This window comes from Mobula hypostoma, chromosome 1 (assembly GCF_963921235.1).
Source record: "Mobula hypostoma chromosome 1, sMobHyp1.1, whole genome shotgun sequence".
In the NCBI taxonomy this organism is placed as follows: Eukaryota; Metazoa; Chordata; class Chondrichthyes; order Myliobatiformes; family Myliobatidae; genus Mobula; species Mobula hypostoma.
In genome coordinates this window covers 109,172,179-109,185,845 of record NC_086097.1, presented here as the reverse complement: position 1 = coordinate 109,185,845, position 13,667 = coordinate 109,172,179, and the positions used below count along the sequence as shown (strand labels likewise).

The 13,667-nt window shown below is 41.4% G+C and overlaps 1 protein-coding gene across 3 annotated transcripts in view; it reads right to left on the bottom strand.

The window, feature by feature from the left end:
* Positions 1-13,667, bottom strand: part of pde1ca (phosphodiesterase 1C, calmodulin-dependent a) — a 292,700-nt gene that overhangs the window by 45,282 nt on the left and 233,751 nt on the right. The window contains exons 16-17 of one of the 3 annotated variants that reach the window (XM_063054738.1): positions 9,961-10,038; positions 7,464-7,621 (exon numbers count right to left, since the gene is read on the bottom strand). The exons of 1 other annotated variant lie outside the window; for it this stretch is intronic. In XM_063054738.1, the coding sequence (XP_062910808.1) occupies positions 7,551-7,621; positions 9,961-10,038 (149 nt within the window). In that variant the 3' untranslated portion in view covers positions 7,464-7,550. Of the gene's footprint in view, positions 1-7,463; positions 7,622-9,960; positions 10,039-13,667 lie in introns of those variants that run through there. One more of the 3 variants, XM_063054745.1, reaches the window with a different exon arrangement.

Below are 13,667 nucleotides of genomic sequence, written 5' to 3'. Positions count from 1 at the left end.
TTTCAGAACTAATGGAAAAATTGTTCCGTCTATGGTGACTACAGTCCAGGCCCAAATTATGCTATTGAGTTACAAACTCATTCAATCTCAAAGGCCAAATCCTAAGACAGCACCAAATCACTCACCAATCTTTCAACATCTGAAAAACCTTCACTAATCTGCCCTCATTTCACCACACTATCCTCCAGTAAGATTCACGATGAGACATCAAAGAACAATCTCCTGCTCCCATGTCATGGGAGGCATCTTATGGCGAGGGGAATAAGACTTTATGACTGATGACTTCATTCTGATGGTAGGGCCTTTGGTCAACTGAAGGAATGGATATTTGCAGATCAATCTTCAGACCTGGCACAGAACCCATGCCACCATGCTTATGAGATCTCATTATCCCAGCCATCTCAAGGCATTGGAAGGATACCACCAATATTATTAGCACAAAATACTTAAAACCGGAACAATAGGTACACCAACGCCAACATCCTCCAATTCAAACACCTCCATAAGTAAAGCCATGCTGACTCACCATTTGCTACGCTGGACTTCCCAGCAGTAAGTAAAATGTCTGTGGGGGAGTGTTGTAGCTCAGAAAGACCTAGGGGTGCAAGTAAATAGCTCCCTAAAGAGGTAGACAGGGTGTTGCAAAAAGGATGTGTTGTGCTTGCCTTCATTGCTTTGGGCAATGGGTACAAGAGCCAAGACATTATGTTACAGCTGTACAGGACATTGGTGGGATATTTTGTGCAAGGATGTGATTAATCTAGAGTGCACACAGGAGGAGATTCACAAGGATGTTACTAGGATTATTGGACTATTGAAGGGAAGGCTGGATAAGCTGGACTGTTTTCCCTGGAGTGAAGAAAACTGAGTGGTGACAGTACCAGACCTAGACTCGAAGAATAGGCAGATGGAACATAGTGTAGGGAAGTCTATGATCATGCACTTTGGTAGAAGGAATAAATGTATGGACGATTTTCTAAATGGGGAGAAAATTGAGAAACCAGAGGTACAAAGATACTTGGGAGTCCTCGTCCAGGATTCCCCGAAGTTGAACTTGCAAGTTAAGTCCAAGGTAAGGAAAGCAATTGGAATGTTAGCATTCATTTTGAGAGGACAATAATATAAAAACAAGGATGTAAAGCTGAGGTTTTATAAGTCATTTGTCAGACCATGTATGGAGTATTATGTGCGGTTCTGGGCATCTGTTAGTCTGACGAGACCATGGATTTACGCCTTGGGAGGTTTCCAGGGCGCAGGCCTGGGCACGGTTGTATGGAGGACCAGCAGTTGCCCATGCTGCAGGTCTCCCCTCTCCACGCCACCAATGTTGTCCAAAGGAAGGGCATTTGTTCTGGGCACCTTATCTAAAAAAGGATGTGGTTGCATTGGAGAGGGTCCAGAGGGGGTTCATGGCAATAGTCACAGGAATGAAAGGGTTAATGTAGGAGGAGTGCTGGATGGCTCTGGATCTGTACTCACTGGAGTTTGGAAGAATAAAGGGGATCTCATTAAAATCTATCAGATGTCGAAAGGCCTAGATAAAGTGGATGTGGAGAGAATGTTTCCTGTAGTGAGGGACTCTAGGACCAGAGGTCACAGTCTCCAAATTAAAGGATGTCCCTTTAGAACAGAGATTAGGAGGAATTTCTTTATCCAGTGTGTGGTGAATCTGTGGAATTCATTGCCACAAATGGCTATGGAGTTATTGAGTGCTGTATACATAAAATGGAGGTTGATAAATTCTATATTCAATGATTACGAGGCCGGAGAATGGAGTTGAAAGCAATAATTAATCTGCCATGAGGGAATGTCAGAGAAGACTTGATGGGCTGAATGGCCTAATTCTGCTCCTATGTCTTATGTTCTCATAGAGGTTTATAAAGTCATGATGAGCAGCAATAATGTTACTGGGCGTAGCCTTTATTCCAAGGAAGGGAAGTTAAAACATGACAGCATAGGTTTAAAGAGAGTGGGGAAGGAGATAAAGGGAACTTAACTGGCAAGTTTTGCAGATAGAGGCTGACAGGTATGTAGAATAGACTTTGAGAGGAAGTGGTAGATGGAAGTACAAATTAGAACAAAAAGCATTTGAACAGATTTGTGGATAGGGAAGGCTTAGAGAGGTAGAGGCCTAAGGCGAGCAAATAAGACTAGTTCAGGAAGGCAGCTTCGCTGGCATGGATAGGCTGCCCAAAGAGCCTGTTTCTTTGCTGTGTAACGCTATGACTCAAAGTCATTTATTAAGACTCTCAATGCCATTCATTGGGAATACACTGAACCCTGCTTAAGTGGTGGACAGAAAGCACTGCCTCACAAACTGCCCACCCAACTACCCCATCAGCAATTTCCAGCCTCACTTGTGGGAGACTGCAAATCTCACAGAGGCTTCATCAGTCTCCTCAAAAATAAAATGGAGTCCAGTCACAGTCAATCTAGCAAGCTTGCTTAAAAAAATGGAAGATTTTGAAAAGTACACAAGTAATTTTTATCTTGCTGAGTTGTTTAGGTCCATTTCAGTTGTTTCCAATTGATTATCAGGGCTGTCAAAGGCTTACAGAGGCAGTCCAAGGATGGGGCCTCAGCATGTGTCACCTCATGGTCTCAAGTCAGGGTTGCAAACGTATTCCCAAGGCTGATTTAGGGAGCAAATGAAGACCTGGTCAGGTTGAGCATGATCGGGCCTAACAGATTTTCCAGTCACTTCTTGCACATATTACTGGAACAAATGTAACATACGTAAATAGTCATCACAGAGGGAGAAATTTGAAGACAGCAATGAAGAAAAGCTTTAGGCTGAGTATTATATTTGCTCAGTTCATTTGTGTGAGCCTCAGGGATAGTGTCGGCAAACAAGTCAGGAAGAGGTCTGGTGAGAATGGACAGGCAATCTGAGTGACAAGACCCAAGACCAGCCAGATTGTTACTAATAAAGATACAAGAAACTGCAGGACACAACAGATCTGGCAAGAATTGGGACGGGATGCTTTCTGAAAAAAGTGTGCTTGCTAAGTGGGAGGACTTCAATAGTGGAAGTTTGAGAGCACAGAGTTTGCATGTTCATATCAGAATAAAAAGCAAGGATAACAGATTCATGGGAATCTTGGTTTTGGAGAGATAATTGAGGCCCTAGTTAGAAAAGGTGCACAGCAGGTGTAGGCAGCAAGGAGTAAATGAGATACTTGAGGAATATAAGAAATGCAAAACAACACTCAATAAGGAGATCAGGAGGGCAACAAGAAGGCATGAGATTGCTCTAGCAGATAAGGAGAAGAAAAATCCCAAGGGCTTCTGCAGACATATTAAGAGCGAAAGATAGCAAGGAACAAAATTGGTCCTCTTGAAGTTCAGTATGGTCACCTATGCATGAAGCCAAAAGAGATGGAGGAGATTATAAATGGATTTTTTGCAGCTATGCTTACTGGGGAGATAGACACAGGGTCTATAGAAGTGAGGCAAAGCAGCAGAGAGGTCACAGACCATACACAGAATACAAAGGAAGAATTGCTTGCTGTTTTGAGGCAAGTTAGGGTAGATAAATCCACCGAGCATGACAACAATGTTTTCCCTTGGACCTTGTGGGAGGTTAGTGCAGAAATTACAGGGGCACCAGCGGAGGCATTTAAAAAGGAATTAGCCATGGGTGATGTGCCGGAGGATTTGAGGATAACTAATATTGTTCCATTGTTTAAGAAAGGCTCTTAAGAATAAGCTGAGAATTTATAGACCAGTGAACCTGACATCAGTAGTGGGAAAGTTATTGGACCGGATATATAAGCATTTGGATAGATCTTAATTAGGGACAGTCAACATGGCTTTGCGCGTGGTAGGTCATGTCTAACCAAATTTACAGTTTTTCAGGGAAGTTACCAGGAAATTTGATGAAGGAAAGGCAGTGGACTTTAGCAAGGCCTATGGCAATATCGCAGATGGGTAGATGGTCATGTAGGTTCAGTTGCTTGGCATTCAAGATGAGGTGGTAAATTGGATTAAACATTGGCTTCTTGGGAGAACCTGTGTGTGGTGGTAGATGGGTGCCTCTCTGACCGGAAGCCAGTGACTAGCAGTGTGCTGCAGGGACCAGTGTTGGGTCTGTTGTTTTGTCATCTATATCAATGATCTGAATGTGGTAAATTAGATCAGCAAATTTGAGGATGACACCAAGATTGGGGGTGTAGTGGACAGCGTGGAAGGCTATCAAAGCTTGCAGTTGGATCTGAATCAGCTAGAAAAATGGGCTGAAAAATGGCAGATTGAATTTACTGCAGACAAGTGTGAGGTGCTGCACTTTGGAGGACAAACTAGGGAAGAGCTGGGTACCACACATTGTGACACCAACATAGCACGCCCACAATGCTCAGCAGAACAACACAGAACATGACAAACAGAACACAAAAGGCAACACAACAGCAACAAAACCAGCCCCTTTCCTCTCTTGTACCCAGTCACATACACACAGTCCACCAACCCCAGAACAGGCCTCCAATAGACTTGCAGATAACAGGTCTCCAACTTCCCAGTGGACGGGCAGACCCGCAGACCCAGACCTATATATAGTTCATAAATGCTTGAAAACTAGATAATTGGTTAGTAAAGCTTATGTAATCCTGGAATTCAAAAATAGATTTTAAAAATGTTGGAGTATAAGAAAGTGTGCTTTTGATCTGACAATTATTATTTTTATGGATGATGACAAAATTATTCATCACCTTCAAAAGGGAATTAATTCTTAATAGAATTTGCATGCTCTTCCTGTGCATGTACAGGTTTCCTCTCAGTCCTCTGGTTTCTCCTACATTGTGTGTGTATGTTTTGGGGTGGGGAGGTGTAGGAAAATCAAGGTAATAGAGGAGAGAATAGGTTGGTCGAGAAGTGGAAATGATGAGATTTCCCAGAGAGGCAACATAGCCTTGATGGGCCAAATATTCTCCTCCTGTACTGTAAGAAAAAAATTGAGCATTTGCACATGAAAACTCATGTGATAACCTACTTTGGCAATGTTAAGTAATTAAAATCTTTAAAATACAGAGTAGTATAAATATTGAAGTATACACCAACACTTTTCAAGAGACTCCTAGACATTTTGTTCACCCATTCATTTCCTATGTCTGTATTTTTTTTATCTCTGTTATATATTTATCCAGTGGCTACATTTCAATCGGAGTTTGAGGAGATTTGGTATGTCACCAGAGGTGCTCACAAATTTCTACAGATATACTGTGGACAGCATTCTAATTGGGTGCAACACCACCTGGTATGATGTGAGGGGGCACTGCACAGGATCTTAAAAAGCTGCAGGAAGTTGTGAACTCAGTCAGCTCCATCCTGGGCACTAGCCTCCATAGCAATCAGGACATCTTCAATGAGCAATGACTCAAAAATGCAGCATCCATCATCAAGGACCCCCATCACACAGGACATGCCCTCTTCTCATCAAGGAGGTGGTACGGGAGCCTGAAGGCACACTCAATGATTCAGGAACAGCTTCTTCCCCTCTGCCATCAGATTTCTGAATGGACACTGAACCGATGAACTACTTTACTCACTCTTCCTTCAGTTAGTCCTGACGAAGGGTCTCGGCCTGAAACGTCGACTGCGCCTCTTCCTATAGATGCTGCCTGGCCTGCTGCGTTCACCAGCAACTTTGATGTGTGTAACTACTTTCATTGTACTGCTTATTTATTTTTTGATGTATTTCACAACATCTGCCAGTGATAGTAAACCTGATTCTGATTCTACTAAATACATGGTACCCAGAGCCTTCGGCACTTCTTGACGTACATTGTAAACAATATTGTAATTGTAATGCAAGGGGCTTGATGCATTGATTTATCTCCTGTCATTCATGTTTATGTGTGTTTACTTCCTAACTATATTTTCCGCCAGCTGAATCCAAACCAAAATTATTTTAAACGGTATTTATTAGTTTGGACTTACCAGCAGGGAAAAAACAACATGATTTAATTACCCATTCATTGCTGTTTATTTGGCCATCCTTTTACATCTGATTAAACTTCAGATTCATTCATGTTTCATGATTTGGATATCTGATTTGAAATGTACTGTGATTTGAATGCTAATAAGCCAAATACTTGTTGCAATTAATCTCTCATATTTGACCTATGATACAAACAGTGATAGAGAGGTTCAATCTCTGATTCATTCATTAGGCACATTCAACTGCAATCTTTTGTGCAGTACTTCAAAATAATCCCAACTCTCATTTGAAGGGGTTCGACAAGCAAATGCAGACGATACTTTTTAGTTAAATAGTTCTACATAGTTTAAAGTTCCAAATAGTTTAAATATGTTTTAGCTAAAGAGCTACATTCAACATGTAACCAATATCTTAAATCTGCTTCACTGTGTCCTCTCCAATTTACCTGTACAGATCTACTGTGGGTGTCCATGACAGTACTAGTGGGATCACAAATAGACCTTGTGGAGAAAGGAATCCTGTCTTGTGCACCTGTCCATCTCTGGGTCACTGAGCCATCAGCAACTCCAGAACTGGATTCCTCCACCATCTATAATCTGGTGATCCAACATATCCCTCATTCTACCATTAAGATCAAGTTTGGAGACTAATCCTTGATAAACAAGGAGTAAGGAAGAACATGGCAATAGCAGAACAAGATGTACAAAAACATGAGGTATCAACCTGTGATTCTGCAACATTGGCTAGAATGAAACCCTGCAAGCACCGTCAGTCACTGCTGCAGATTTCCAGCATCCTTAGTTTTCTAATTTTCCACACGTGAACTTCAAGATTCAGAATAGTTTATTGTCACTCTTCAGTACACAAGCGTAAAGGAGAAAGAAATGATTGTTACTCTGAACCTGATGCAACATTAAAAAAAAAACACAAATAGCATAAAGAAACAAAAAACTAAATATAAGAGCAATCCTATAAAACTAAATATATTCCTGTAGGTAACTGTTATATACAAAGGTGATGTACATGTAGTGGCGGTGGAGTGGGTTAATGGGTGGAGGCTTTGATCAGCCTGACAGCTTGGGGGAAGTAACTGTTTTCGAGTCTAGTGCTCCTGGCATGGGTGCTGAGTAGCTTCTTCCCTGATGGGAGTGGAACATGCAAACTAAACAATAGAAGTAGCAATGAAATAGAGCTAAATAATCCCAAAACCAATAGATCAATTCAAATATCCAAAGGCTTGCCATTTCCTACAATGAATGGTGATGTTGAATTAAATGACTATTGGAGGAGGAGGTGGCAATAATATTCTCTGTCTCAGTGGTACCACAGCTCAACTTAAGTGACAATCACATGCCTGAAGAATTTGCAGCCATCTGGAAACAGAGGAGTCAATCAACTATCTCTTGAATTCATTTTTACTGAGGCCATTATTCACCCCTTCTGATATCAAGAAGTGACTCAGAGCACAGACCACAACAAAGGCTATAGATAAATGTATTTCCAGTGTTTATGGTTTATTCTCCAGAGCATACCACGGTTCTATCTGAGCTTGTTCTGTACAGTGAAAATAAGCAAAAGGCGGTATATCAACACACACACAAAATGCTGGAGGATCTCAGCAGGCCAGGCAGCATCTATGGAAAAGAGTAAACAATCGCTGTTTCGAGCCAAGACCCTTCATCAGGACTGGAAAGAAAGAGAAGAAGCCAAATTAAGAAGGGGAGTGGAAAAAGAAGTACAAGGTAGTAGGTGATAGGTGAAACCAGGAGAGGGGGAGGAGTGTGAAGTAAAGAACTGGAAAGTTGATTGGTGAAAGAGATAAATAGCTGAGGAAGGGGGAACCTGATAGGAGGGCACAGAAGGCCATGGAAGAAAGCAAAGGGGGAGGAGCACCAGAGGGAGGTGATGGGCAGGTAAGGAGATAAGGTGAGAGATGGAAACAGGAAAGGGATTGTTGAAGGGGGAGCAATTCCTAGAAGTTCAATGTGGGAGCGTGGAATGTGCACTGCCAGCGACAGTGGTAGAGGCGGATACAATAGGGTCTTTTAAGAGACTCTTAAATACGTACATGGAGCTTAGAAAAATAGAGGGCTATGCAGTAGGGAAATTTGAGGCAGCTTCTAGAGTAGGACATATAGTCGACACAACATTGTGGGCTGAAGGGCCTGCATTGCGCTGTATATTTTCTATGTTCTATGTTCAAAATTGATATTCGTGCCATTAGGTTGGAGGCTACCCAGATGGAATTGAAGGTGTTGCTGCTCCAAACTGAGTGTGGCCTCTTCACGGCAGTGGAGAAGGCCATGGACTGACACGTCGGAATGGGAACAGGAAGTAGAATTGAAAATAGGTGGCTGTAGATGTTGGATAATAAAAAACTGAGCATGTTGGAAACACAGGTACCCGCGCAAGGCTTCATGGTCATGCTAGTCTTTCTTGGGGTAAACACAAGTGTCCCATATTTGACTGCTACTTTTGTCCCTTGTTTGGGAGTGAGAAAGTTGGCAACCCTAACTGTAAAAGACATGTTGAGGTGAGTTTAACCCTACTTGAACACCCCACACACCCACCCCCCCCCGTAAGTCGGCCGGTCCGCAAGAATATTGTCAATATTAAACCGGTCCGTGGTGCAAAAAAGGTTGGGGACCCCTGTATAAAAGCATGCAGACATGGTCAAGAGGTTTAATCGTTGTTCTTACCAAACAAAAGAATGGGGAGGAAATGTGATCTAAGTGACTTTGACCGTGTAATGATTGTTGGTGCCAGACGGAGTGGTTTGAGGATCTCAGAAACTGCTGATCTCCTGGGATTTTCATACACAATAGTCTCTAGAGTTTACAGAGAATGGTGCAAAAACAAAAAAAAAATCCAATAAGTGGCAGTTCTATGGGTGAAACACCCAGTTAATGAGAGAGGTCAGAGGAGAATGGCCAGACAGATTCAAGATGAGGGGAAGGCGACCGCAACTTAAATAACCATGTGTTACAACAATGGTACACAGAAGAGCATTTCTGAATGCACAACACATCAAACCTTGAGGTGACTGGGCTACAGCAGCAGAAAACCACACTGGGTTTCATTTCTGTACCTAATGAAGTGGCCACTTTTATAGATCTGGACACAATTATTCCAGCTAACATGAACATGGGTTTCTCCAACTTCCATTATTTTCCTCACCCCTCCCTCCCCCCTTCTCTTCTCTCTTTTCCCATTCCCCATTCTGCTTCCACTTTCACCCTTTCTCTTCTGCTCACCTGCCCATTTTCTCCTTCTGGCGCTCCTCATTCCCCTTCTATCCATGGTGCACTGTCCTCTCCTATCAGATTCTTTCTTATTTTGCCCTTTGCCTCTTCCACCTACCACCTCCGAGCTTCTAACTTCTTCCCACCTCCCCCCACTCACTCACCCACCTTTCCCCTTGGCTGGTTTCATTTATTACCTGCCAACGTGTACACCTTCCCCTCATCCCACCTTCTTATTCTGGCTTCTGCCCCCATCCTTTTGAGTCCTGATGAAGGGTCTTTACCCAAAATGTTGACCTCTTATTCCCGTCCATAGATGCCGCCTAACTAACCATTCCGTATGCTGCTCAAAGTTTCCAGCACAAGCAGAAAGTCTTGTGTTTACAATTGTAATATTTCAAATTTATGACCGCTACAAAAAATGTCAATGTTTTAACTGAATTTTTTTTGCTTTCCACTCTCATATCTTCTTGATGATAATGCAATAAATAAAGGTAACAACAACTTCTATCTGCATTTTTGTAACTCCCCATGCATAACAAAAACATTGAAGCATGAGGAAACAAAATAGGCTGCTGTAACAAAATGCTTATCCAAATGCTTATTTCAGAGAGGTAGATTGTTTGGAGTTTTAAGCAAGGTAGAGGAGAACGTCGCCATAAAGTAACACAACCAGGTGGATGATGTATGTTTTAAATATTGAAAATGTATTTCTTGAGTTACTGAAAACAAGATATATGGTGTTAAAATAGAATATGAATTTGTGCAAAAACACAAACCTACCTTTTACTTCCAATTGGTTACTTTCCCTACTGGAATCCTTAATTTGTTCTGACTTAGCCTTGACATTTCTTAACTCACCTAAAATTAAACATGCAAAACATTAAGAAACTTACATAAAAAAAGGTTCTACTTATGGAATCACAGAATAATAGAACAGCTATGGCACAGGAGACCACTGCCTTCCAAGTCAAATCCAGCAGCAATCGCATCCCTCTGGTCTTTCTGGGATCAGGAGCAAGACACATAGTCTGTTAGGTATGCTAACAGTCTAGATGTGAATGTAGCAGTTATGATTGACAAGTTTGAAGATGACTGAAAAATAAGAGAGGAGAGTTGTCTTTAACAACAGACGGTACCAATGAGCTAGCAAGATGAGCAGAGCAGTAGCACATGAAACTTAATTGAGATTTGTGAAGTGATGCAATTTAGAAGCATGAATAAGACTAGGAAAAATCAAAAGTACTATGAAGTACTGAGGAACAGAGGGACTTTGGTGCACAAGTCCAAACACTCGTGAAGGCTGTAGCACAGGTAAGCAAGCCTGGCCAAGGCAAAGAATACAAGAACAGAAAGATTATGCTACGTATTTATAAAACAATAATTGGGCCACAGTTGCAGTGTTGTGCACAGTTCTTGTCACACCATTGAAAGATGTAAATACACTGGGGAAGGGGTACAAATGTAATTCACCAGGATGTTGCTGGGATGAAGCATTTCAGCTATGAAGGGAGACTGGATCTATGGAAAAAGCTGAGTGAATAATTTTTTTTAAGTTTTAAACTGGAGAATGTAGGTTCAAAGTCAGGAATAGTAAACAGAGAAGATTTGAGGAACATTGTTTTCACACAGTGAGAATTTGAAATATGAACACACTGACTGAAAGGCTGGTGGATATAGGCAATTTGATAACATTTTAGTACTAATAAAATCGATGTAATGGACCAGGAGCAGGACGTGGGGATTAGAATAGTTAAGAACTTGCATGATAACAGTGGACTGAAACAGCCTGTTGTTTATCCCTGTCATACACTTACAGAATGAGCCACGCAACTATTAATGCAGATGTAGCAAAGCTTGCATCAAATCTGATGGGTCAAGTACAACATTCACCAATATTCCCACACATGGTCACAGAGTACTGGAGGAAAGTGAGAACGCTTCTCCCAAATTCTGCAAGTCCCTTACATTAAGCAGTATAACATAAACTGATCCTATTAAATATTTTTCATCCTGAGCCTTCAAGAATTTGAGCAGAATTTTTTTTTCTAAACCACGCTTTTGATGGAGTAGTGTGCAATAAAGATCAGCCTGTAATCTAAACACTCTGCAGCAGAAACAACAAATTATTAAGTGGGCTGAATGGAAGTGTGACGGGGTAGAAATGCATCTCCAGCAAAGGAGATGTACGGTGCTCCTTCACTCCACTAGCCTGCAGGTCACTCTCGAGTAGTGCCTGCTTAGCCCCCTCCTCCCAATCAGGAGTCACGGGAACATCTGATGCATATCACGTCCTGGTTGTGCCACCACTGACGTCAGGCAGGCAGTCTCTGAAGAGTATTGACATTACTCGTCTTGTAAAGACACTGCCCAGAAGAAGGCAATAGCAAATGACCTCTGTAGAAAAATTTGCCAAGAACAATCATGGTCAAAGACCATGATCATCCACGTCATATGACAGGGCACATAATGATGTCATATGACATGGCACACAATGACATCATATGACATGGCACACAATGATGATGTCATACGACACAGCGCATAATGATGACGGTGAATGGAATAGCAGAAAACCATGTGCATTTAGGAGCATGTGGCAGGATGTAAGAACCAGGCAGCCATGTTTCCATGTTCCTGAGATCAATATGCATATTTAGATATTAACATGGGAGCAAACATTGGGAAGTACTACAATAAACATGTCATTTTTGAAAGCACTCAAGAGATCACTTTGTGAAATTATGACCGTTAAATGCTAGAGTGCTGTCCATCATGTTTGTGGAATCCAAAAACATGAAAAAAATCTGCAGGTGCTGGAAATCCAAGTAACACACACACAACATGCTGGAGGAGCTCAGCAGGTCAGACAGTATCTGTGGAAAAGAGTACAGTCGATGTTTTGGGCCGAGACCCTTCATCAGGACTGTTTGTGGAATGTTCAGCAGCGCAAAGGCACAAGTAACTTCGATGTAGAAATATAGATGTAGAAATTACAATTTTTACAATTAGGAATTTATTGATATTCACAATAATAACATTCTATCCTTTAACTGGAAAAATAAATTCTGATTTCTTAGCCTTTCCTTTTTTACTTGTTGTTTAATATGCTTACGAAATCATTTCGATACGAGGCAGGTTTCCACTCCTATGATGGTGAATGCTTGACAATTTGAAGCTTTACAGTCATCAAGCTGCCTATCCAAGCTAGCCTTATTTAGCCCATGGACATTTCACATCCATTGTACCTGTCCAATTGTCTTTTCAAGGGTTTTGTTGTAACTGCCTCAAGAACCTTATGTTGGTAGTTAATTCCATATGCCCTCTGTTACAAAAGGTTGTCCCTCAGGTTCCTGTTAAAATTTTTCCCCCCTCACCTTAAACTCATGTTCTCTGGTTTGTGATTCCACAATCCTGGGGAAACGATAAGTATATTCACTCTGCATGATCTTATACAACTCTATAAGATCACTTCTCTGTTTCCCGTATTCCAAAGAAAAATGTCTTCGCCTGTCCAGCTTCTCCCTATAACATAGTCCCATGAATCTGAACAACTTCCCCGTAAATCATTAATGGATTCTCTCCAGTTTAATAACTCTTTCCTACAGAGTTGTTTTTTTCTGAGCGCTTGAGATTCACAATCCAGATTAAATGATAGTGGGTAGTTTCATGAATGTTTGACCTGTGTTCTTCACATGATATTGTGATCTAAGATCGTAATGTGGCTAAGCATCAAATGGAGTTACCTGCTTACCTATACACTGTAGCTGTCCAGTTGTATAAGATCTGTTTCTATAATGGCTTAGATCTAAATTTTACAAGTTTCTGTGTAAGTGCCTTTGAATACTTTTTCACTGGGTTAGTCATACATGGTGATAAAAAGGCAGGTCACTTCTGAAGAAGTGTATGCTGACACTGCCAAAATGAGTGTACTTGGTGGAATGCCCATCTTTGAATGTAGTTGCTCAGTAGTTTTGCAAGAAGCCATCGAAATTCTTGGGCATGGGCCAATTTTCCTTTAATGTTCATATTATTCCCTTAATAGTCATATAAATCTCTGTATCATTGGTGCGATTTTAATATGGTAAAGCCTACATAGATTGCAAGTTTTCTGAAATTATCAACAATTAAAGGATAGGCCTCTCCACCCTATGGAATGGCAAGTCGTAGGAGGGAAGAAACAAACTTTCAAATAGCAGCATTTTGCCTTTTTTTACTAGAAACTAACTACTGTCATTGATAATCACAAACAATTGATAACCAAGATTTAAATCTGAGACGGCATAGAAGCTTATTGGTTAACACAACCCTTTACAGTATTGGCAACCCGGGTTCATTTCCTGCCACAGCCTATGTTCTCCTCATGACCACATCAGGAGGGTTTCCTCCAGGTGCTCCAGTTTCCTCCCACATTCCAAAGACATGCCCATTGGTAGGTTAATTGGTCATTGTACATTGTCCTGTGAGTAGGCTAGGATTAAATTGGAGGT